This window comes from Haliotis cracherodii, unplaced genomic scaffold, assembly GCF_022045235.1.
Source record: "Haliotis cracherodii isolate W230 unplaced genomic scaffold, xgHalCrac1.p SCAF_9, whole genome shotgun sequence".
Classification (NCBI taxonomy): domain Eukaryota; kingdom Metazoa; phylum Mollusca; class Gastropoda; order Lepetellida; family Haliotidae; genus Haliotis; species Haliotis cracherodii.
The window spans coordinates 49936920-49963983 of NW_027266343.1; the positions used below are offsets into that span (position 1 = coordinate 49936920).

A 27064-nucleotide genomic window follows, 5' to 3' on the forward strand; every position below is an offset into this window, starting at 1 on the left:
TCTTAATATGTCTGATCATGTGTGTCTTAATATGTGAAGCTGAATATGTGTGTCTTAATATGTCTGATCATGTGTGTCTTAATATGTGAAGCTGAATATGTGTGTCTTAATGTGTCTGATCATGTGTGTCTTAATATGTGAAGCTGAATATGTGTGTCTTAATATGTCTGATCATGTGTGTCTTAATATGTGAAGCTGAATATGTGTGTCTTAATATGTCTGATCATGTGTGTCTTAATATGTGAAGCTGAATATGTGTGTCTTAATGTGTCTGATCATGTGTGTCTTAATATGTGAAGCTGAATATGTGTGTCTTAATGTGTCTGATCATATGTTTCTTAATATATGTGTCTGATCATGTGTGTAGCTCAATACGTGTGACTGTGGTTGATCATGTCTGTGTGTGAGTGTGTTTCTCTGCTTTTGCGTGTTTGTAGCTTGATAACAGTGTACGAATCTACATTGAAACGTCGCTATATTTCATTAATCATTTTGTTATCCATAGTGTTGTACGTTTTGTTTTTTACTCTCCCACCACTTCCAGAATGTGTGTGAGTCTCTCTTACAATATTCTTTATATCTTTACAGCAGTCTTTATGCTGATGTGTATATCATAATCTAGGAATATTGAAATAGGGGGAATTAGAAAACACAATTTGCAGCAATCATTGACAAATCTACAAAACTATTGAAAGGAAGAGGTCATGCCACCCTTCATCCTGCTATGGATCATCCCTGGATCCTGCTGTGGATCATCCACTGATCCTTCTATGGATCAGCCCTGGATCCTGCTGTGGATCAGCCCTGGATCCTGCTGTGGATCATCCACTGATCCTTCTATGGATCATCCCTGGATCCTGCTGTGGATCAGACCTGGATCCTGCTATGGATCATCCCTGGATCCTGCTGTGGATCATCCCTGGATCCTGCTGTGGATCATCCCTGGATCCTGCTGTGGCATCATATCACTGTGTCCATGTGTTAACCTCTTGTTGTGTATGTGACTTGATGTTTGTAGTCAGGAGAACTAATTATGGGTGTCTCTGAAGTGTCTGGCTATGTCTGTGTATATGTCAGTTTGTCGAAAAAGACAGAGATAAATTACGGGTTCACACAAAACATGCCTGTGTCTGCATGTCTGTTCACAGAAGGCAGTGTTTCTGTTTGTGTACACTCAAGTTCAAACTTGACAATGTCTGTCACTAGATCAGTCCCTGATGATCATTATTTACAAAATATACATCACAAGTTAAATATCTACATCATCCGTGTATCCCTCCACACAAAGTCCACTTGTTTGGCTCCAGTGTCCCATGGAGCTTTTGTTTGGCTCCAGTGTCACCTGGAGCTGGGCTCACTGTGGCGGCGTCTGAGCTGCACATGATGTTTCTTCAGGGAAGTCCAGGATGATGCGGTTGGCCTGCCGGAGATACTGCTGCTGCTTGTAGTAAATCTTGAGAACACCCTTAATGGCGATAAATGCTATACCACCCTGCAAACAGAAATTGTGACCTTTTGTACACCCTTGATGGCGATAAATGCTATACCACCCTGCAAACAGAAATAGTGACCTTTTGTACACCCTTGATGGCGATAAATGCTATACCACCCTGTAGACAGAAATAGTGACCTTTTGTACACCCTTGATGGCGATAAATGCTATACCACCCTGCAAACAGAAATAGTGACCTTTTGTACACCCTTGATGGCGATAAATGCTATACCACCCTGCAAACAGAAATTGTGACCTTTTGTACACCCTTGATGGCGATAAATGCTATACCACCCTGCAAACAGAAATTGTGACCTTTTGTACACCCTTGATGGCGATAAATGCTATACCACCCTGCAAACAGAAATTGTGACCTTTTGTACACCCTTGATGGCGATAAATGCTATACCACCCTGCAAACAGAAAGCGTGACCTTTTGTACACCTTTGATTGTGATAGATACCATACCCACACTCACTCCACCCACACTCACACCACCCACACTCACACCACCCACATTCACACCACCCACACTCACACCACCCACACTCACACCATCCACACTCACACCACCCACACTCACACCACTCACCCCACCAACACTCACACCACCCACACTCACCCCACACACTCACTCACCCCACCCACCCACACTCACCGACACTCATTCAACCAAGCCACACTGTATCACCCCACCCATACTCACCCCACCCACACTCACCCTACCCACACTCACCCACCCCACCCAAACTCACTCCACCCACCCACACTCACCCACCCCACCTACACTCACTCCACCCACACTCACTCACCCCATCCACACTCACCCCACCCACACTCACCCACCCCACCCACACTCACTCCACCCACAAACACTCCCCCCACCCACACTCACCCCACCCACACTCAGTCACCCCCCCAACACTCACTCACCCCACCGACGCTCATTCACCCCACCCACACTCTATCACCCCATCCATACTCACCCCACCCATACTCACCCCGTCCACACTCACCCCACACTCACTCACTCACACATACACCACCAAACCCACACTTACACCACCCCACCCACACTCACTCCACCCACACTCACCCCACCCACACTCACTCCACCCACACTCACCCCACCCACACTTACACCACTCACCCCACCCACACTCACCCCACCCACACTCACTCCACCCACACTCACCCCACCCACACTCACTCCACCCACACTCACCCCACCCACACTTACACCACCCCACCCCACTTACACCACCCCACCCACACTCACCCCACCCACACTTACACCACCCACATTCACTCCACCCACATGTAAGTTCAGCATGTACCCCACCAACATGTATCCAAAATGGGTTTTAACATCATTGAATGTGAAACTTTGGGGATAACAGGTAATGAGACAGGTGACTGAAAACCTGTCGTCATTCTGAAACACATTCCCAGCATTTGGTATGTCAGGTAGTTTTTGTATGCACGAAACAGTTTGATGAGTCACCATTTGTAATCGACCATTGAGTGATTATGGTGAAGGAAACACGCTCACACGTGCATGAATGCTATGCACCCCTTCTACACAGCTGACTTTTCTGTAAAAAATGTGTTAAACACGAGAAACATTTTCAGGGATAGTATGAGGGGCTTATAGAGATTCATTGCAGTCTAAAAGTGCTTGGATGGTGGTGTCTAATACGACAAATACGTTATCTTGTAAACTGAAATCGTTATGATCTAGAGATTCCAGCCTAGATTCTGTCAATCATTATTGGATAACAGACAGCAAGTCAGGCAGAAGTTGAAAACATGAAAAAAAATAAAAATTAAAAATATATACATATCAAAATCTAGCGAAAGTGTTCCTTAAATTCAAATTTAAAAAGAATCAATTTTATAGTTCACAAGTTATAGGTTGAACAAATGTTAAAGTAAAAAAACCACATAAGTTCAAAACTTCTAAAAATTCATATTTTCTCAGAAAATTAACATATCTAAATCAAATTTGGGAATGCACCTCTCCTATTTATATGAGAACTGTTCGCTATCCATGCTGTAGTTGTCAAGTTATAGGTCGCACAAATGTTTAAGTAGAATTCTGAGTAACAACAAGAGGCCCACAGGGCCTGTATCGCTCACCTGGATATCTATGCAATCATGAGTGAGTGAGTGCGTTTGGTTTAACGCTGTTTTTTTAACAGTATTCCAGTTATATCACGGCGTGTCAGCTTAATGTGGGAGGAAAGCCGGAAGTGATGTAGGTCTCAGACGATTACCACTTCGGTGAAACACACGAGCACGGGTATGGTTCGGGGCAAACCGTGATTCGAACCCACAATCATAGGTTTCTGGCGTGCCCAAGGGAGGCAACTCTGCACAGCGAATTGCGGCGCCTTAGACCACTGGGGCACCCGTGCCCCCTTAAGCAATCATGACATAATATACATTTGCATTGTACATGTATATAACACTGCAAATATTTCATAATTTTGACTCTGTCAGCATTAAAAAGGGGTGGATGGCAAATCTGACAGCATGAACGTGTACTCCTCTAGATACAAATGTTGCATAAAGATCTGAACCGTTTCCATGTTATTATCCAGGATCTAAGTTTCCAGAGGCAAGGTTGGACCCAAGGGTGAATCCTATTGGCATAATTGTATTATTCTCTTCATAACAAACATATGTATACAATGTATCTGTTTATCATAGGGTGGGGATAATATCAGTTTGCATGTTATGGTCAAGGTTCTAACTCCTTTGAGACTGCAGGACGGAGCTACAGTCCTGGTAGCATATGTGCATTCCTCTCATTATACTCAGCAATTGTACATATAGTTATATGGTGGGGATGTTAACTGTGTCCAGGTAATAAACTCTTTTTGGCCCTACCCCTCAGCCCCTGGGGCGAAGAGGGAGGGATTGTCAGCCCCTCCATTTATCCGATTTGAATCCCCCCCATTGGAGAATGCTTTCAACCAAATATGGTTGATATGTATCTCTTAGTTCCAAAGAGGAAGTCGTTAGAAGCAATTACGCCAAATTACCCCTATTTCGCCCCGCCCCTCAGCCCCTTGGGAGGTGTGATAATCAGCCCTTTCATTTGTACAATTTTGAATTCTCACCACCGGAGAATGCTTCCAACCAAATATGGTTGATATCTATCTCTAAGTTCCAGAGAAGAGGTGAGGTGAGGTGAAATTGGGTTTAACGTCGCGTCCAAGATTATTGCACTTATATAGCGACGTGCTTGCATGTGTGTGTGTGTGGCTGCTTGTACTAGTCCGGACTGATGCCGATTTATAGTGCTAGCCCACTGAGATCCATGCCGCAGTTTAACATGAATACCCCACTCAGACACAATATACTGCATCGAGCCGACCAGTCCTTGTTTTAGCCCCTTAATGCCGAGCGCCAGACAGGGTAACAAAAAGTACCATCTTTTAACGTCTTTTGGTATGATGCGTCCGGGGATCGAACCCCGGACCTTCCGCTCTCCAGGCGGACGCTCTACCACTAGACCACGGAGGCCGCCTCCAGAGAAGAAGTCGCTGAAAGCAACATAGCCAAATTATCCCTATTTAGCCCCGCCCCTCAGCCCCTTGGGGCTTCAGCCCCTCCATTTGTAAACTTTTGAATCCTCACCACAGGAAAATGCTTCCAACCATATATCGTTGATATCCATCCTTAGTTCCAGAGAAGAAGTTGTTTAAAGCAATATAGCCAAATTACCCCTATTTGGCTGCCGCCTTCAGTCCCCTGGGAGGTCAAAGATGCCATTTGTACAATTTTTATTCCCCACCACCTAGGGATGCTTCCAGTCAAGTTTCGTTAATTTCCAATTAGTGGTTCAGAAGAAGAAGTCGTTTGGAAAAATTGTGAATTACGGACGCCGGACAGATGCCACGGTATGGCATAAGCTCACCTTGGTCCTTTGGACCGGGTGAGCTAATAAAAATAAATAGTTGTTTTTGTCAGAAAATCCAAATATTGAAATCAAACTTAGCACTGAACTTCTCCTTTTGGTTTAGAAAGTGTTCACCAAGTTTGAAAAGAATCTACGCTTTAATTTTCATTATTTTTCATGCTCGTATTGCAAGGTCACATACTGATGGAAAATGGCAAATGTACATTCAAACAAAACATATCAAATGACTTTATAATGAAAGGTAAAATACACCATGTATACATTTTAAAAAGTATATAAAAGACTCCTGAACAATTACTAGCTTCACGAGGAAGGTGTTCACATTACATGCAAAGACAGAAGCAGCCACCCCATGCCCACATTTTCCCAAATGCCCCATCAGAAATATGTATCAACTCACCAGTAAAGTCCTCTGGAAATTAGATTCCACAGACCCAAACATGAGTTTGCCTACGATGGTTGCAATGGTGGGCATGATCAGGGCCCCACACAGCACCCGTGTGGCAGAGATGGGGTCAGACAGCGGCACAGTCTCAGCCGGGACGCGGGTCAGCCGCGAATACTCTGAAACACAAAGTATTGTATTAAGATCATGTCAAACCCCGATCCAAAAAAACCTCCTTTACATTTTGTAGAATGTTATGTTTGATTGAAAAAATATATATACATCTTTTTACTTTTTATTTCTTCAATATCATCTCCTACCTTTATGTACATGACTTAGTATTTCACTCACCATGGCAACATGACTTAGTATTTCACTCACCATGGCAACATGACTTAGTATTTCACTCATCATGGCAACATGACTTAGTATTTCACTCACTATGGCAACATGACTTAGTATTTCACTCACTATGGCAACACAACTTAGTATTTCACTCATCATGGCAACATGACTAAGTATTTCACTCACTATAGAAACACGACTTAGTATTTCACTCATCATGGCAACATGACTTAGTATTTCACTCACTATGGCAACATGACTTAGTATTTCACTCATCATGGCAACATGACTTAGTATTTCACTCACCATGGCAACATGACTTAGTATTTCACTCATCATGGCAACATGACTAAGTATTTCACTCACCATGGCAACATGACTTAGTATTTCACTCACTATGGCAACACAACTTAGTATTTCACTCATCATGGCAACATGACTTAGTATTTCACTCACTATAGAAACACGACTTAGTATTTCACTCATCATGGCAACATGACTTAGTATTTCACTCACTATGGCAACATGACTTAGTATTTCACTCATCATGGCAACATGACTTAGTATTTCTCTCACTATGGCAACATGACTTAGTATTTCACTCACTATGGCAACATGACTTAGTATTTCTCTCACTATGGCAACATGACTTAGTATTTCACTCACTATGGCAACATGACTTAGTATTTCACTCACTATGGCAACATGACTTAGTATTTCTCTCACCATGGCAACATTACTTAGTATTTCTCTCACCATGGCAACATGACTTAGTATTTCACTCACTATAGAAACACGACTTAGTATTTCACTCATCATGGCAACATGACTTAGTATTTCACTCGCTATGGCAACAAGACTTAGTATTTCACACACTATGGCAACATAACTTAGTATTTCACTCTTCTTCTAAAACTTACTCACTCATTAACATGAAAGCTTTTGATGTTATTCACACAAAGTTTGGTGGACATCCATCATAAATTACAAAGTTACTAAACCCAAACTATCAATAACCAAAGAAACAGAGAGCCAGGGGTGCTTTGACAGCTCTAGTTGTGGCATCTGACAAGTGAGTGAGTGAGTGAGTGAGTGAGTGAGTGAGTGAGTGAGTGAGTGTGCTGTGTTAAGGAAACGGGCAGGTTTGGTATAAATGCTGCACCCCACATGTCTACAATGAACCTGATCTGCAGCAGCGGCAAGCTTGTATCAACATTCTACAGAAGCCATGGACAATCGCCAGGAGGGAGCACAAGTCAAACGAGGGAAACATTTATAACATTGTGAATCCCACTCCCTCCACTCTCTACCAGCCAAGTGAGAGGGGAAGCAACAAAAATAGGCTCAAATAATATCCGTCAATTTTTTGTGCAGTTGAAGAGTAAGGAGGTTGCTTGATGACTCACGGTGGAACGCAGGGTGTGAGCACCAGGGCAGGTGAGAGTGTTCATCAGCTGATTAGTATCAGCTTGACAGTGTGCATCACTGCATGGGTGTCAGACATTACCCTGCAGTCTTGTGATCAGCTGTAACAAAGTTTGTTTGTTTGTTGTTTAACGCTGCACTCAGCAATATTTCAGCCGTATGACAGCAGTCTGTGAATAATTGTCTGGACCAGACAATCCATTGATTGATATTATGAGCATCGATCTACACAAATGGAATACAATGACATGCATCAACCAAGTCAGTGAGCCTGGCCACTCGATGCTGTTAGTCGCCTTTTACAAGCATAGTCGCCTCTTACAGCAAGCACGGGTTGCTGAAGACCTATTCTGCCCTGGATGTTCATAGGTCCCTTAAAAAGGTGCTGTATGGTGATATTTGGAGCAGGCAAACCGCTCTTCTCTTGAGTTAGTTCATAATTACATATTTATCACGTCGGGTATGATTGTACAAAGACAGCCAGGGATTTATTTCAATGCTTCTCTGTCTCATGGATTGTCTCAGAGGAACCACTAGATGTTAAAACACTTTAATCAAAATTAACCACATCCCATCTCATACCCTTGGGTAGCCTCGTGGTTAAAGCATTCGCTTGTCACGCCGAAGACCCTGGTTCGATTCCCGACATGGGTACAATGTGTGAAGCCCATTTCTGGTGTCCCCCGTCGTGATATTGCTGGAATATTGCTAAAAGCGGCGTAAAACCATACTCACTCACTCACCCATCTCATACCCCAACTACCTACTCCACTTATTGCGAATATCAAACCTGTGTCTAAAACGTGGGAATGAAACACACCAACCAGTATGTCATCCTTCGACATTCTGCCCGACCACAAGATATCAGCTCAGCATCACAGACAACAGATGATAGAACTTAACAAATTCATGAAGCCGATCAATATCCTGAAGAAGACTGCTGGATTTGAGTTAATACAAAATGCACATGATTATTAAACCTGAGAGCAATAAGGCAACAGAACTCTGGAAAACCCGTCTCATTCAAGGATCAGGGGGAAGAAGTGCGTGCAGATTGATAGTTTTGAAGTATAGAATTTTTGCACCTTCTGAAAGAGTCATATTTCCCTGCATATTTGATTCTGGCAGGGTTTTTTTCAAATCCAAAACAGGTCCAACTGCACATGGGGAATACTTTCAGCACACAACCTGTACAAAGGCAACCTGTGCTGGCAATTAGTCACAGTGTATGTACACGTTAACCCTCAGCTCCTCACAGCAGTAAACTGTCCAGTACTCTACACGGAGTGAGTGAGTGAGTGAGTGAGTGAGTGAGTGAGTGAGTGAGTGAGTGAGTGCTGTTTTAAGGCATCCTCCACAAGACATCATCAAGATAAACTCGATTACAAGCTTACATCAAATTATAAAAGATGTAAAATTGTTCAAAGGCCAGTTCAGGTTTTTCTAACCACAGAGTGTGAAGTCTATTTTTAACCTCCTGTGGGAGGTCCAACTGGCAATAAATCAACGCTGTACACAGGCATTTCACTAATAAGATGGTATTTATTTTTTTTGTCGCTGGGGACCATTTCTAATTTTAAATGGACCCCCCACCCCCTTGGAATCGCCACTATTATTACACCACTACTTTGTTTCCTAAACTATCTACATGGAGTCAGTGAGTCTGCTTTTACCCGGCTCTTTTTATTTTCGGGACGTAAACAACAAGGTGACAATAGAGACCAGATCTGTTTGTTTGTTTGTTTAACACTACACTTAGCAATATTCCAGCTATATGACAGCGGTCTGTAAATAATCAAATATGGACCAGACAATCCAGTGTTTGACATTATGCGCATCGATCCCTACAATTGAGATGAGATGACATGCTTCAACCAAGTCATTGGGCCTGACCACCCAATCCTGTTAGTCGCCTCTTACGACAAGCATAGTCGCCTCTTACAGCAAGCATGGGTTGCTTAAGACCTATTCTAACCTGGATCATCACAGGTAGATGGGAAAACTGGCGCCATTGTAGGAGCTCTACCACATTATACTCTCACTTAAGTCATTACAAGAGCCTGATCTCGTTTCAACAACTCACCCATCCTCTAATTTTAAGAAGCTACATCAAGCTGTGATCCTCAACAGTGATAAGAAGAAGAGAAATAGCCTGTATGCCCACAGTGCCTAAGTTTTCAAACCACGCCAACAGGGGTTGACTGTAACGAACTTGACGGGTGGCGCCACCTCCACGACCTTGCTGTCCCTAAAGGCATCAAGCACCGCTGTTGGCGAACAGGACAAGGCCACACCAACAGGGGTTGACTAACGAACTTGACTGGTGGCGCCACCTCACGGCCTTACTGTCCCTAAAGGCATCAAGCACCGCTGTTGGCGAACAGGACAAGGCCATGAGAGGTCAGGCGTCAGGAGGGGTCATGGGAGTCCAACAATGATGGACGGATATTGTCCATTGCAACAATATTTTGGGAAGGTCAGAACCTTAATTAGTGCTGACAGGCACTGCTAGACACCCTGATTAGGTCCAGGGTTAGGGTGAGGGTTAGGGTTAGGGTTAGGGCTATAGTCAGGCTTGACCAGTGTCGCCCAACAACTCATCGATATCTGACAGGGTATTTTCCATGCGGTACAATCATACGAACTCATTATTTGGGATACCCCGAGGGACCACAGACTCAGTAGTTCAGCAGGTGAGTGATTGAGTGAATGTTGCTAAACGCTAAATTGCTAAATTTGTTTTGTTGTCTTTGGTGTGTGTGTGTGTGTGTGTGTGTGTGTGTGTGTGTGTGTGTGTGTGTGTGTGTGTGTGTGTGTGTGTGTGTGTGTGTGTGTGTGTGTGTGTGTGTGCGTGCTTGTTGAAGTGTGTGTGCTTGTTGAGGTGTGCATGCGTGTGCGTGCGTGTGTGCATGTGTGCGTGTGTGCGTGTGTGTGTGTGTGCGTGCTTGTACTAGTCCAGACTGATGCCGATTTATACAGTTTAACATGAATACCCCACTCAGACACAGTATACTGACTCCGCACCAGACAGGGTGATATTAAGAACCATCTTTTAACGTCTTTTGGTATGACACAGGCGGGGATTGAACCCAAAACCTTCCTTTCTCCGGGCGAACGTTCTACAACGAGACCACAGTGGCGGTCGTACCCTAATGGGGAATAGAACCTTGGTCAGTGTCTTCACATTGTCATAACATACACTGATGAAACACATTTACTGAATTATGTGAGTGTAATAAAGCACCACTAAACTGCACCTACAGACAACAGGCATGTTAACAAATCACTAGCAGATACACAATCATAACATGATGAGAGAATGGCCTATGACCTAATCAACAGACCATGACATCCATAAGTTATCTCCCTTTAGCTGTCAAGCACCAAGACACTGTTAACACAGAGTTCATTGGTTTTAGCTCCAGATACAAATTAGATTAAGTGCTTAGCTCTATTTGCTCAACTGAGGAAGCACAGGCAAGCTGGCACTTATGTTGACACAAACCCCTGGCACGGACAAAGAAAAGCACTTTTTTCTACCGCCCCAAGACAAACACACTATCTTAGCTAGGTGTGTTGCATATTTTCCCATCTTTGTTCAATTAGCCATTCTTGGGACTGGAACCTCTGCCTTATCACTGCTTTCCCATGCACAGACTTGAACTAGGGACAACATGCTAGGGTTTCAGCCAAGGTGCACTATAAACTTTACCTTGGAGCTCAGGTAAACTGACAGGAATACAAAGCTACACATTGTGAGTCGGATATAACATGAGCATGCTATCCTGGGAGTTTGTTGTAGTATATCATGATGTATCCTGGGAGTATATGTTATATATCATGATGTATCCTGGGAGTATATGTTATATATCATGATGTATCCTGCAAGTATATGTTATATATCATGATGTATCCTGGGAGTATATGTTATACATCATGATGTATCTTGGGAGTATATGTTATACATCATGATATATCCTGGGAGTATATGTTATATAATAAGGAGTATCCTGGGAGTATATGTTATACATCATGATGTATCCTGGGAGTATATGTTATACATCATGATGTATCCTGGGAGTAAATGTTATACATCATAATGTATCCTGCGAGTATATGTTACATATCATCATGTATCCTGGGAGTAAATGTTATACATCATGATGTATCCTGCGAGTATATGTTATACATCATGATGTATCCTGTGAGTATATGTTATACATCATGATGTATCCTGTGAGTATATGTTATATAATAAGGAGTATCCTGGGAGTATATGTTATACATCATGATGTATCATGTGAGTACTACTCATCTTCCCTGGGTGAGACTGTACTACTCATCTACCCTGGGTGAGACTGTACTACTCATCTACCCTGGGTGAGACTGTACTACTCATCTTCCCTGGGTGAGACTGTATTACTCATCTACCCTGGGTGAGACTGTACTACTCATCTACCCTGGGTGAGACTGTACTACTCATCTACCCTGGGTGAGACTGTACCACCCATCTACCCTGGGTGAGACTCTCCTACTCATCTACCCTGGGTGAGACTGTAGTACTCATCTACCCTGGGTGAGACTCTCCTACTCATCTACCCTGGGTGAGACTGTAGTACTCATCTACCCTGGGTGAGACTGTACTACTACTCAGACTGTGAGTGGGCGGTATGTTTGTAAACAGAGCAGCAGCTACCACTGCATCGACCGTCAACATACCCCCTTGCTGGGGACGCTGCCAATGCCGGCATCTGTCATGTTCCCTCACCGGATTACAGTGTTTGCCGGGGTTTGAACACCAGTAACGTCCTAATGCCTACGTTTGGTATTCATTATCTTCCACAATTCCTTGGCTGAGACTGAGGTGAAGCTGCCAACACTGCCGTCCCTGTTAGCAAGGTGTTTTGTATTAGTGCACTGACACAACCAGCTGCTGGAAACAAGGAGAGCCTACACTGAGTGTTTGCAGCAAAACCACAACTATTGCCAATCAAACAGCCACTCCAGCAAAAAGTCAACTTGGGAAAACAATGAGCAAACTCAAATTAAAGTACATCCTCTTTTTCTGTCATAACTCAACCCCTTGTCTCTCAGTCATAACTCAAGCCTCCCTTGTCTCTCAGTCATAACTCCACCCCTTGTCTGTCAGTCATAACTCCAGCCACTGTCTGTCAGTCATAACTCCACCCCTTGTCTCTCAGTCATTTCTCCACCCCATGTCTGTCAGTCATAACTCCACCCCTTGTCTGCCAGTCATTTCTCCACCCCATGTCTGTCAGTCATAACTCAAGCCTCCCTTGTTTGTCAGTCATAACTCAAGCCTCCCTTGTCTATCAGTCATAACTCCATCCCTTGTCTATCAGTCATAACTCCACCCCTTGTCTGCCAGTCATAACTCCACCCCTTGTCTCTCAGTCATTTCTCCACCCGAAGTCTGTCAGTCATAACTCCACCCCTTGTCTGCCAGTCATAACTCCACCCCATGTCTGTCAGTCATAACTCAAGCCTCCCTTGTCTGTCAGTCATAACTCAAGCCTCCCTTGTCTATCAGTCATAACTCCACCCCTTGTCTATCAGTCATAACTCCACCCCTTGTCTGCCAGTCATAACTCCACCCCTTGTCTCTCAGTCATTTCTCCACCCGAAGTCTGTCAGTCATAACTCCACCCCTTGTCTGCCAGTCATAACTCCACCCCTTGTCTCTCAGTCATAACTCAAGCCTCCCTTGTCTCTCAGTCATAACTCCACCCCTTGTTTCTCAGTCATAACTCAAGCCTCCCTTGTCTCTCAGTCATAACTCCACCCCTTGTCTCTCAGTCATAACTCAAGTCTCCCTTGTCTCTCAGTCATAACTCCACCCCTTGTCTCTCAGTCATTTCTCCACCCGAAGTCTGTCAGTCATAACTCCACCCCTTGTCTGCCAGTCATAACTCCACCCCTTGTCTCTCAGTCATAACTCAAGCCTCCCTTGTCTCTCAGTCATAACTCCACCCCTTGTTTCTCAGTCATAACTCAAGCCTCCCTTGTCTCTCAGTCATAACTCCACCCCTTGTCTCTCAGTCATAACTCAAGTCTCCCTTGTCTCTCAGTCATAACTCCAGCCGCTGTCTGCCAGTCATAACTCCACCCCTTGTTTCTCAGTCATAACTCCACCCCTTGTCTGTCAGTCATAACTCCACCCCTTGTCTGTCAGTCATAACTCCACCCCTTGTTTCTCAGTCATAACTCCACCCCTTGTCTGTCAGTCATAACTCCACCCCTTGTTTCTCAGTCATAACTCCACCCCTTGTCTGCCAGTCATAACTCCAGCCGCTGTCTGCCAGTCATAACTCCACCCCATGTCTCTCAGTCATTTCTCCACCCCTTGCCTCTCAGCCATAACTCAGCCTCTTGCCTGTCGGTCATAACTCCATCCCTTCCTCAGAAAACATGGGACTTTTTACAAACAGGATCTTGTGGTTAAAACATCCAGACTTTAAAAAACAGGATGTTGAAGTTAAAACATCAGGACCTTTACAAACAGGATCTTGCAGTTGAAACACACTGGTCTAAAAGCAAAAACCAGGGTATCATGAAAATCAAGTTATCCTTGTCTCAAACAGCAACAACAGCCTCAGTTGCAACCCTAAGTCCAACCCTAAACCCTACTGCTGTAGCAGCAGTGCGTTTTCCTCACAAATTGCTAACAGAGAGATATGGATTTCCCCCCACTAACGAACAGTAAGCTTTGATTGAATTAACTTCACGGTTGACTTGAGAGGAATTAATGGAGAATTATCTGATCAAAGACAACTTCCCTAATGACAGCTTGTGAGAATGGAGATGGCATTAGGCTGCCAGAAGTGATAAAGTAAGATGACAAGGATCCTCATCCCGACAAACACACCACAACCTCCACAACACAATTTCTATAAGACAACCTCCGTAACACAAGGCAGATGGATCCGGCCACATCAGCCTTTCATCAGCAATGTAAAAGCAAAGAATTCCATTACAGCTGTATTTGTAGCTTAATTATTGAGTAGTCAGCGATCTGTGTGTGTAGTCGGTGGTGATCTGCAAGATGGGTGGCTCGGTGCTGCTACCCCCTCCCGTGGTGCCGAGCTGCCTCATCACTGCCGCAACCATGAACACATGCACACTTTAATAAGCTAATATATACAAAGTCAGTCCTTGTGGCAACAGATGACAAAACAATATCATTTACTTAATGGCGAGAAACATTAAGAGCCTTCCTGTTTTAAATATTACAACAAAGTTCAATAAATAATATTTCAATGGGTTACGACACAGCATGGTCATGTGATTTATCATTCTGTTGGTTGAAAATGACGTGGGATGGGGAATTAATGTCAGCTGTAATATAAGCAGTTCTAACTGATGAATCGTTTCCTCTTGTCATTGGCTTTGAAAGCATTATATAGAGGGCTTGATGGCGACCATTGATAAGACTGGGTATAAATGTGTTATGAATATATTGCTTCTTCGTCCTTTTCAATTTATTCTTTTGTTTTTGTTTGTTTGTTTTCCCCACTCAGTAGTGTTCCAGTTATATAGACTGTAAATAATTGTGTCCAGACAATCCTGTGATTGACAATATGAGCATTGATCCATGCATTTTAGGACCTGCAATTAACCAAATCCCTGTGTCTGACCACCGGATCTATTATTGACTCTAAGGACAAGCAAAGGTTGCTGGATACCTAGATTCTGACCCAGAATCCCCAATGGTTTGATCAAATGTATTCATATACCAGGTAGGCGATATAATCATTATGATCAGAGGTATTCATACCGGTTTGCTTGTTTGTTTGTTTGTTTGTTTGTTTGTTTGTTTGTTTGTTTAATGCCACACTCAGCAATATTCCACCTATATGACAACGGTCTGTAAATAATCGAGCCCGGACCAGACATTCCTGTGATTGACATCATGAGCATTGATCTACACAATTGGGACACGATGGCATGCATCAACCAAGTCAGCAATCTTGACCACCTGATCCCGTTAGTCGCCTCTTCCGAAAAGCATAGTCACCTTTTACTGCAACCATGGGTTGCTGAAAATCTATTCTTCCCCGGATCTTCACGGGTCTTCATACAGGTAATATAATCATTATGATCAGATGTATTCATACAGGAAATCAAATAATTGAGATTGAAGGTATTCATATAGGTGATGTAATCATTACAATCAGAGGTATTCATATAGGTGAAGTAATCATTACCATCAGAGGTATTCATATAGGTGATGTAATCATTACAATCAGAGGTACTCATATCGGTGAAGTAATCATTACAATCAGAGGTATTCATATAGGTGATGTAATCATTACAATCAGAGGTATTCATATAGGTGATGTAATCATTACAATCAGAGGTATTCATATAGGTGATGTAATCATTACAATCAGAGGTATTCATATAGGTGATGTAATCATTACAATCAGAGGTATTCATATAGGTGATGTAATCATTACAATCAGAGGTATTTATATAGGTGATGTAATCATTACAATCAGAGGTATTCATATAGGTGATGTAATCATTACAATCAGAGGTATTCATATAGGTGATGTAATCAATACCATCAGAGGTATTCATATAGGTGATGTAATCAATACCATCAGAGGTATTCATATAGGTGATGTAATCATTACAATCAGAGGTATTCATATAGGTGATGTAATCATTACAATCAGAGGTATTCATATCGGTGATGTAATCATTACAATCATAGGTATTCATATAGGTGATGTAATCATTACAATCAGAGGTATTTATATAGGTGATGTAATCATTACAATCAGAGGTATTCATATAGGTGATGTAATCATTACAATCAGAGGTATTCATATAGGTGATGTAATCATTACAATCAGAGGTATTCATATCGGTGATGTAATCATTACAATCATAGGTATTCATATAGGTGATGTAATCATTACAATCAGAGGTATTTATATAGGTGATGTAATCATTACAATCAGAGGTATTCATATAGGTGATGTAATCATTACAATCAGAGGTATTCATATAGGTGATGTAATCATTACAATCAGAGGTATTCATATAGGTGATGTAATCATTACAATCAGAGGTATTCATATAGGTGATGTAATCATTACAATCAGAGGTATTTATATCGGTGAAGTAATCATTACAATCAGAGGTATTCATATAAGTGATGTAATCATTACAATCCGAGGTATTCATATCGGTGATGTAATCATTACCATCAGAGGTATTCATATAGGTGATGTAATCATTACAATCAGAGGTATTCATATAGGTGATGTAATCATTACAATCAGAGGTATTCATATAGGTGATGTAATCAATACCATCAGAGGTATTCATATCGGTGATGTAATCATTACCATCAGAGGTATTCATATAGGTGATGTAATCATTACAATCAGAGGTATTCATATAGGTGATGTAATCATTACAATCAGAGGTATTCATATCGGTGATGTAATCATTACAATCATAGGTATTCATATAGGTGATGTAATCATTACAATCAGAGGTATTTATATAGGTGATGTAATCATTACAATCAGAGGTATTCATATAGGTGATGTAATCATTACCATCAAAGGTATTCATATCGGTGATGTAATCATTACCATCAGAGGTATTCATATAAGTGATGTAATCATTACAATCCGAGGTATTCATATCGGTGATGTAATCATTACCATCAGAGGTATTCATATCGGTGATGTAATCATTACCATCAGAGGTATTCATATAGGTGATGTAATCATTACAATCAGAGGTATTCATATAGGTGATGTAATCATTACAATCAGAGGTATTCATATCGGTGATGTAATCATTACAATCATAGGTATTCATATAGGTGATGTAATCATTACAATCAGAGGTATTGATATAGGTGATGTAATCATTACAATCAGAGGTATTCATATAGGTGATGTAATCATTACCATCAAAGGTATTCATATCGGTGATGTAATCATTACCATCAGAGGTATTCATATAAGTGATGTAATCATTACAATCCGAGGTATTCATATAGGCAACATAACCATTACACTTGCCTCTCTTGCGTTTCTACGAGTATCTAACCTAACCACAGCGCAAGTATTACTCTGGTTGATATCCCTCCCCTGTAACGCTTTCATGACTGTATGACAAGACAACGGTGCTCTAGCGGACAGTAACCGAACCTAACTTGGTTTACTGGTAAAATGTTATCTCGTCACACACAAAGTGAGTGAGTGAGTATGGTTTTACACCGCTTTTAGCAATATTCCAGCAATATCACGGCGGGGGGCACCAGAAATGGGCTTCACACATTGTACCCATGTCGGGAATCGAACCTGGGACTTCGGCGTAATGAGCGAATGCTTTAACCACTAGGCTACCCCACCGCCCCCCACACAAAGAATAACTTGACGTCATAATGTAAGTGATATTGTTGTGGAATAATCTAGTTTGTTTGGACTACTTTTGTAGTGTGGATGTTTATTAAGTCAGTAATGGTGAACTGATTTCATAACATGCAGTTGTGCATTGCCATGGTTACCAGCATGTTACAGAGTCGTTGATGTATACCATTAGGAATCAGAAAGCAAATACCGCATAACGACACTCAAGAATGTTGGAGCTTATGGTGGAGCAGACCTGAGAGCTTCAGGCTCCTGCCCAGAAAGACACTCTACACTGCCAGTCATGTACTGCAGGCATGTATGTATTCGCATGAGAGGGAGAAAGCACATAGTCCTTGCTTTGCATGCACTAAAAAGTAGTCACGCAACCTGTTCCGCCATCTGTTGCCATCCTGTGACTTCAGATACAAAGGGGAGATAATTATGGTCAATCATCTACCGTGACAGAAAAAGTGCTATTTTGGACGTATAATTAAATGAGGCTTCTTTAAACAGATTAAAGAGCCCTTTTTCATCAACATGAAATAATAAGGTTATTTGCATGAGAAGGAGTGTGGAAGATGATGGACATCATTGTTTGAGTCCGATGTGATCCAAGATCTGTCAGCTTGCAAGTGACAGGTAGCGTGTGTCCATTAACTAGCTTGCATCAATCTGTCTTTAGAAGTTTAATAGGAGATTATTCCTTGATTGCTATACATGACAAGACACTGTCATTAGATGCATTATAAGAGGTTATTCCATGGATTAATGCAACACTCCATAGAGCATTGCCAACGTCCTGAATTGTCTTAAAACCAAGGACCCGTGGATTCTCAGGGGTTTGGAATCTGTTCCTCACACAAAAATATGTTGTGGTTCTAATTACATTAAACTTTTAACATTGAGTTGGCAGTAGGCAGTATTTTTAAAAACTTGCTACAATGATCGAGAATGATTGTTGGAGAACAAAGTTAGTGGTGGTTTGTATATAGTTTCATGTGTACCCTTTGTTTTGTCATGAACTATGAGTTCCACTTAAAAACACAATATGAGCCAGCACCCAAATTAGGGTCAGTCAGGAAATCAGAACCACATCACTTTCAGGAAAGACTAAACTTTCAACGGTTCTGGGGCTACGTAACAAATATATAAGTTTTGCCTTTTTTTATATTGATCTTACAATGACCTTTTGGTTCCTTAAGAAAAGCATCATGTGAATGAAAAAAAGGCCTTAAGAATAAAAACATATTCTGTGTCGATTCCATTGTAGTGGTGTGGCAGTGAGTGAGAAACACCTGGGTAAATGAAGCTGGCAGCGGCTGGCATCTACATAATTATAAGGCTCATCATTAAGGAAAAATGAAAAATCAAAAGAATCAGTTAATTTGTATTTGTCAAGAAATTAGCCACACAAATACCAATCTAAACATGCTAAAGCAGTGATGAACGTTATGAGCTAATACAACACAAGGTGTGTGATGTGAACTGATACTACATAAGGAGTTTGGCATAAACTAACATTACATAAGGAGCGTGGTATGAACTAATATTACACAAGAGGCATAGTATGAACTAATATTACACAAGAGGCATAGTATGATCTAATATTACAGAGGCGTGGTATGAACTATACCACACAAGGAGCATGGTATAAACTAATATTACACAAGGAGTGTGGTATGAACTAATATTACACAAGGAGTGTGGTATGAACTAATACCACACAAGGAGCCTGGTATGAACTAATATTACACAAGGAGCATGGTATGAAATATACCACACAAGGAATGTGGTATAAACTAATACCACACAAGGAGCATGGTATGAACTAATATTACACAAGGAGTGTGGTATGAACTATGCTACACAAGGAGTGTGGAATGAACTATACTACACAAGGAGCATGGTATGAACTAATACCACACAAGGAACCTGGTATGAACTAATACTGCACAAGGAGCTTGGTGTGAACTGATACTACACACAGAGTCTGGCATGAACTATACTACATTACGAGCCTGGTATGAACTGTACTACACAAGGAGTGTGGTATGAACTAATACCACACAAGGAGTCTGGTATGAACTAATATTACACAAGGAGTGTGGCATGAACTATACTACACAAGGAGTGTGGTATGAACTATGCTACACAAGAAGCGTGGTATGAACTAACACCACACAAGGAGCATGGTATGAACTAATATTACACAAGGAGCTTGGTATGAACTAATATTACACAAGGAGTGTGGTATGAACTGATATTACACAAGAGGCATAGTATGAACTAATATTACACATCAGGCATAGTATGAACTATGCTACACAAGGAGCATGGTATGGACTAATACCACACAAGGAGCATGGTATGAACTAATATTACACAAGGAGTGTGGTATGAACTATGCTACACAAGGAGTGTGGAATGAACTATACTGCACAAGGAGCGTGGTATGAACTAATACCACACAAGGAGCCTGGTATGAACTAATACTGCACAAGGAGCTTGGTGTGAACTGATACTACACACAGAGTCTGGCATGAACTATACTACATTACGAGCCTGGTATGAACTGTACTACACAAGGAGTGTGGTATGAACTAATACCACACAAGGAGCCTGGTATGAACTAATATTACACAAGGAGTGTGGCATGAACTATACTACACAAGGAGTGTGGTATGAACTATGCTACACAAGAAGCGTGGTATGAACTAACACCACACAACGAGCATGGTATGAACTAATATTACACAAGGAGCTTGGTATGAACTAATATTACACAAGGAGTGTGGTATGAACTGATATTACACAAGAGGCATAGTATGAACTAATATTACACATCAGGCATAGTATGAACTATGCTACACAAGGAGCGTGGTATGGACTAATACCACACAAGGAGCATGGTATGAACTAATATTACACAAGGAGCTTGGTATGAACTAATATTACACAAGGAGCTTGGTATGAACTAATATTACACAAGGAGTGTGGTATGAACTAATATTACACAAGGAGCTTGGTATGAAGTAATACCACACAAGGAGCATGGTATGAACTAATACCACACAAGGAGCATGGTATGAACTAATATTACACAAGGAGCTTGGTATGAACTAATATTACACAAGGAGCATGGTATGAACTAATATTACACAAGGAGCTTGGTATGAACTAATATTACACAAGGAGCATGGTATGAACTAACATTACACAAGGAGTGTGGCATGCACTATCAGCACCAGTGTTACTATCTGCATGTTAATTGCGCCTCCTCACTCTCTCTTCAGCTGCCAGAAGAGGAAAACATTCACTGGAGTCCAGGGGGGATTCCAAGCATAAACATAATTCTCCTATCAATGCTGATTGAAGTTTGCAGAAAGCAAATAAAATTTCACATCGTACAAAAGAAATCGACTGCATATACCAGCCCCATATTGATTTTGTGGTCCTGCATCAATCAGTTGGCTTGCAGATATGTTGGCCATGTGCCAGAATCAATGAACACCGGTGGTAGGCAGGCATGCAGGGAGGGAGTGTGTACCACCGGCGTTGATAGATCCTATGTCCCCTACCTCCACTGTGGCCAACAGGGGACAGAGACATCACGAGAGTGTGGGTAGCGGGTCAGGGTCACTCTCAGTGATATTGCTGTCAACCTGAAATACACGCAACACTCGACTGCCCCATTTCCTCCATTGGGACAACAGAACACGCAACCTCATATTGTGTCCACGACTTCCATCATCGCCAACAGGGGCAACACAAACAGGTTTTGACTGTTCATGTGGCCCCTGCCTATATCATCGCCAACAAGGGCATCACAAACAGGTTTTGACTGTTCATGTGGCCTCTACTTCTATCATGGCCAACAGGGGCCACATAAATAGGTGTTGACTGTCCATGTGGCCCCTGCCTATATCATGGCCAACAGGGCCACACACACAGGTTTTGACTGTTCATGTGGCCCCTGCCTATATCATCACCAACAGGGGCCACACACAGGTTTTGACTGTTCATGTGGCCCCTGCCTATATCATCACCAACAGGGGCCACACACAGGTTTTGACTGTTCATGTGGCCCCTGCCTATATCATCACCAACAGGGGCATCACACACAGGTTTTGACTGTTCATGTGGCCTCTACTTCTATCATGGCCAACAGAGGCCACACACACAGGTGTTGACTGTTCATGTGGCCCCTGCCTATATCATCGCCAACAGGGGCCACACACAGGTTTTGATTGTTCATGTGGCCCCTGCCTATATCATGGCCAACAGGGGCCACACACACAGGTGTTGACTGTTCATGTGGCCCCTGCCTATATCATCACCAACAGGGGCATCACACACAGGTTTTGTCTGTTCATGTGGCCCCTGCCTATATCATCGCCAACAGGGGCATCACAAACAGGTTTTGACTGTTCATGTGGCCCCTGCCTATATCATGGCCAACAAGGACATCACAAACAGGTTTTGACTGTTCATGTGGCCCCTACTTCCATCACGGCCAACAGGGGCCACACAAACAGGTTTTGACTGTTCATGCAGCCCCTACTTCCATCACGGCCAACAATGGCCACACACACAGGTTTTGACTGTTCATGCAGCCCCTACTTCCATCACTGCCAACAGGGGCCACACACACAGGTTTTGACTGTTCATGTGGCCCCTACTTCCATCACGGCCAACAATGGCCACACACACAGGTTTTGACTGTTCATGCAGCCCCTACTTCCATCACTGCCAACAGGGGCCACACACACAGGTTTTGACTGTTCATGTGGCCCCTACTTCCATCACGGCCAACAATGGCCACACACACAGGTTTTGACTGTTCATGCAGCCCCTACTTCCATCATGGCCAACAGGGGCCACACACACAGGTGTTGACTGTTCATGTGGCCCCTTCTTCCATCATGGCCAACAGGGTCCACACACACAGGTGTTGACTGTTCATGCAGCCCCTACTTCCATCATGGCCAACAATGGCCACACACACAGGTTTTGACTGTTCATGTGGCCCCTACTTCCATCATGGCCAACAGGGTCCACACACACAGGTGTTGACTGTTCATGCAGCCCCTACTTCCATCATGGCCAACAATGGCCACACACACAGGTTTTGACTGTTCATGTGGCCCCTACTTCCATCATGGCCAACAGGGTCCACACACACAGGTTTTGACTGTTCATGCAGCCCCTACTTCCATCACGGCCAACAATGGCCACACACACAGGTTTTGACTGTTGATGCAGCCCCTACTTCCATCACGGCCAACAATGACCACACACACAGGTTTTGACTGTTCATGCAGCCCCTACTTCCATCATGGCCAACAATGGTCACACACACAGGTGTTGACTGTTCATGCGGCCCCTACTTCCACCAAGGCCAACAGGGGCCACACACATGCTGCCCAATCGCGTGGCCCCTTCATCCATCACGGCTACGGGACACACACAGATGCTATGCATGTTAGAACTGATGTGTGACCTAGCTCTATCAACTGTGACCATCAGGTGTCAATACATATATTACTATTATTAAAGGAATATATAATATATAAAGATTCCATCAATGATTATATCGGGGCAAAAAATCTACAAATTCACTCAGGCATCAGATTGTTTTTGATAACATGCAAAAATTCCTGATTATTCCACCCAATTCCACTAATATTATAACCGACATAATGTCTGGGAATTTGGTAATAATGATATTTAATTAACAACATGCACACTTCAATTTCGACAACAATCACATTCAATGTCCATTATTATCATCAACAACAGCATGATTGATTGCACCATCGCTGCAATGTTGACGTCGTTCTTTATTTGCACTTAACTTTTACTGTATGGCGATGTTTCAATGCTCTCACACGATGATATGCAGACATTTCCTTCATGGCCGACATTGGAAGGCTGTGGCGATGATGCGTATACAACAGCTGGAATGTGACGATACACCCACCAACGCAGCAAGATGGAACCACATTTATCTCTGATTGGATGAACATGTTTCCATGCTTGGCTGGAGACAAGTACATCGCAGATAGTCAAGTTGACTAGATATCTCATTCACAACTCTACAGGAATAGTAGACCAGCTTAGTGGTAAAAGCTCACCAATATTTGTTTATTTCTTTGTTGTTTAACACCACACACAGCACTATTCCTCGCATATGATGGCGGTCTGTAAGTAACCGAGTCTGAAGCAGACAATCCAGTAATTGTTATCGTGAGCATCGATCTACGCAAATGGGATACGATGACATGCATCAACCAAGTCAGGGAGCCTGACCACCCGATCTCGTTAGTCACCTCTTACAACAGCATGGTTGTCTGTTCATCAATAATAATGTGTATGTGTGTTTATTGTTAACACCGCACTCAGCATTATTCCAGCTACATGATGGCAGCCAAATAATAATCAAATCTGGAGTAGACAATCCAGTGATCGATATTGTGAGCAACGATCCACACTGTTAGGTCCGAGGATAGGCTATCACACGTCACCAAGCTTCAACACCCAATCCATCTGGGTCGCCTCTTACTACAGCAATGGTTGCTGGGATCATTCCAACCTGGAATCCCCACGTGGCTGTCAGTCAGATGAGATAATAATACTACAACTAATAATAATCTATCATCAAGAGTGTCTTCAGCTGTATCCCAAGCTCACATGCAGCCTTGTCCAGGCTCCAGCTGGGAGCATCCACGAATCAATATCATGCCATGTGACCCTCTGACCTCGCTATCATTGATTACAGATTTGGAAAACTATCAAAACAGATTTGTGTTTACCTATAACCTATCTACAAACTTCAGTTAACTAAGGCTGAAATCTGTCAATATATCTCATAAGAAAGCAGTCTGAGCTAAATATTTATGTCACCATTGACCGATTATCTATTGATTGTCTTGGCTGGTCATCAATTCTGACCTATCTACAACAAACTTGGTAAAATCCATATCCTACTTAGCAGTGAGTGAGTGAGTATGGTTTACGCAGCTTTTAGCAATATTCCTACGGCTGGGGACACCAGAAATGGGCTTCACACATTGTACCCATGTGGGGAATCGGACCCAGGTTTTCTGTGTGACAAGCCAACGCTTTAGCCCCTAGGCTACGCCACCGCCCAGCCACCTCAGTAACCTGACAACCAAATGTAAACTCAACAATGGACATCACACCACAATATATCAAGTGAGTGAGTGAGTGAGTGATAATTGTTTAATCTTGCAACTACTCCTGGCAATCACGTCCGTCCAGTTGAGCAGTTAGCAATGACATGGTTGACTGATCCCCAGGGAGCTGAGAATATAATCTGAATACACACTGACCTATTGTCAGGGTAATTATGTGTCATGCACTTTGAGCAGGCTACATTAGGGAGGCTAGCACTATACAAGACCACTCTTCTGAGCTCCATCATTATTATCAGTTTGTTGTAACAATGCATAATCTTACAATCAAAAGTGTGGTGGAGTAGACTGGTGGTTAAAGTGTTTGCTCATCACACTGAATGCCCGAGTTCGATTCCCCATATGGGTACAATGTGTGAAGCCCATCTCTAATGTCCCCCGCTGTGATATTGCTGGAATATTACTAAAAGAGTCGAACCATGCTCACTCACTCACTCACTCACTCACTCACTCACAGTCAAGACAATGTGACGCTGACACTGAGACACTCAATGATGGGTATCAGCCCAGCCAGGTAGGGCAGAGCAATGACGCATAAATCTGCAGGTGTCGGCAGGTAGCGACAAGTATGATGCATATTGCAGTACAGCGACTATGGTTTATGCCCCATTTGAGATAGCAGTCAGGGGAGGACATATGCTGGGATGAGCAATCAGTCTTAGTAAGCACCACTGAAAGTCAAACAACTATTTGTACAAAAGAAGTCATTGTGATCGTTTGTAGTCCCAAGTTGAATGTAAGATATGAAATATTCAACAGCTGCAACCAAAAAAACCAACTTCAATACCTGGATGCTAAGATTTTAGGTGACACAGTTAGTCAAATTTGAAATATATCTTTGAAAATATTTTTTCTATGTTTGCTGTATTAAGCGCGCTGTTCCTATAAACACCACTTGACCAATTTCAAGACAAATCTGTAAGTAAACATAGACCTAAAATTTACATGAAAGTTAATATTTTCTTGTGCATATTACAGATTTTGTTAAGAGAAATGTTTAGCAGCACTGAAGGGAAATATGATTAGGGGTGAAACAATACAGCAAGGTCACTGATGTATCATTTCAGATGTATCATTTCAGATGTATCATTTCAGATGTATCATTACACCCTCAGTATAATTGCCTTGCAACTACTTGGATCACCTCCGAGGTCTCGTGGATGCAGCGTCTGAGGGTGGAAGGTCGGTGGTTTGATCCCTCGGCCACATCATGCCAAGAGACATTAAAAGATGGTACTTGTTGTTACCCTGCCTGGGACTCAGCATTAAGGGGCTAAAACAAGGACAAGTACACTGTGTCTGAGTGGGTATTCATGTTAAACTGCAGCATGGTATCTCAGTGAGCAAGTACTATAACCACCATAAGTCTGGACTAGTACAAGCAGCCACACACAGTCGCAGACACACAGACACCCACACAACCACATACACAGATTCACAGTCACTGACAGACACAGAATACACACACAAACACAGACACTGAAAAAGACACAGACACACATCTCACTATATAGTGCAATACTCATGAAAGCAATGCTAAACCCCCTTTCCCCTCACTTGCACCAAGTGTTGTGTTGTCATGAATGAGACTGACAGGTGGGGATGAACGTATTAATCATGTATCACATCTGATTGAAGCCTGCCCTGTAATCAGATGAATGGAAATTCATTACAATCCCACCCTGTTTTCTGATGACCTGGAGAGCATGCATCAAATTGGACAACATTATCGTGATAAATATTTCAGCTATGATAGTCAGAAGTTCTGTTTATTTCAAAACAGTTAGCTGTAAAGTAGACCTAACCACATATTCCCTAAGGGACATAGAAGGAGTGTGTGTGTTTTCACAAAAGGTTACAAGTTTTCCAACATTA

General features: G+C 42.5%; 1 protein-coding gene across 1 annotated transcript in view; it reads right to left on the reverse strand.

Annotated features, from left to right (window-relative positions):
• Positions 1-201: 201 nt before the first annotated feature.
• The window catches only part of LOC139452642 (E3 ubiquitin-protein ligase MARCHF5-like), a 67026-nt gene continuing 40163 nt past the window's right edge, over positions 202-27064 (reverse strand). The window contains exons 5-7 of the mRNA XM_071234180.1: positions 5821-5984; positions 874-1492; positions 202-735 (exon numbers count right to left, since the gene is read on the reverse strand). Coding sequence (XP_071090281.1) covers positions 1355-1492; positions 5821-5984 — 302 coding nt within the window. The 3' untranslated portion in view covers positions 202-735; positions 874-1354. The remainder of the gene's footprint in view (positions 736-873; positions 1493-5820; positions 5985-27064) is intronic.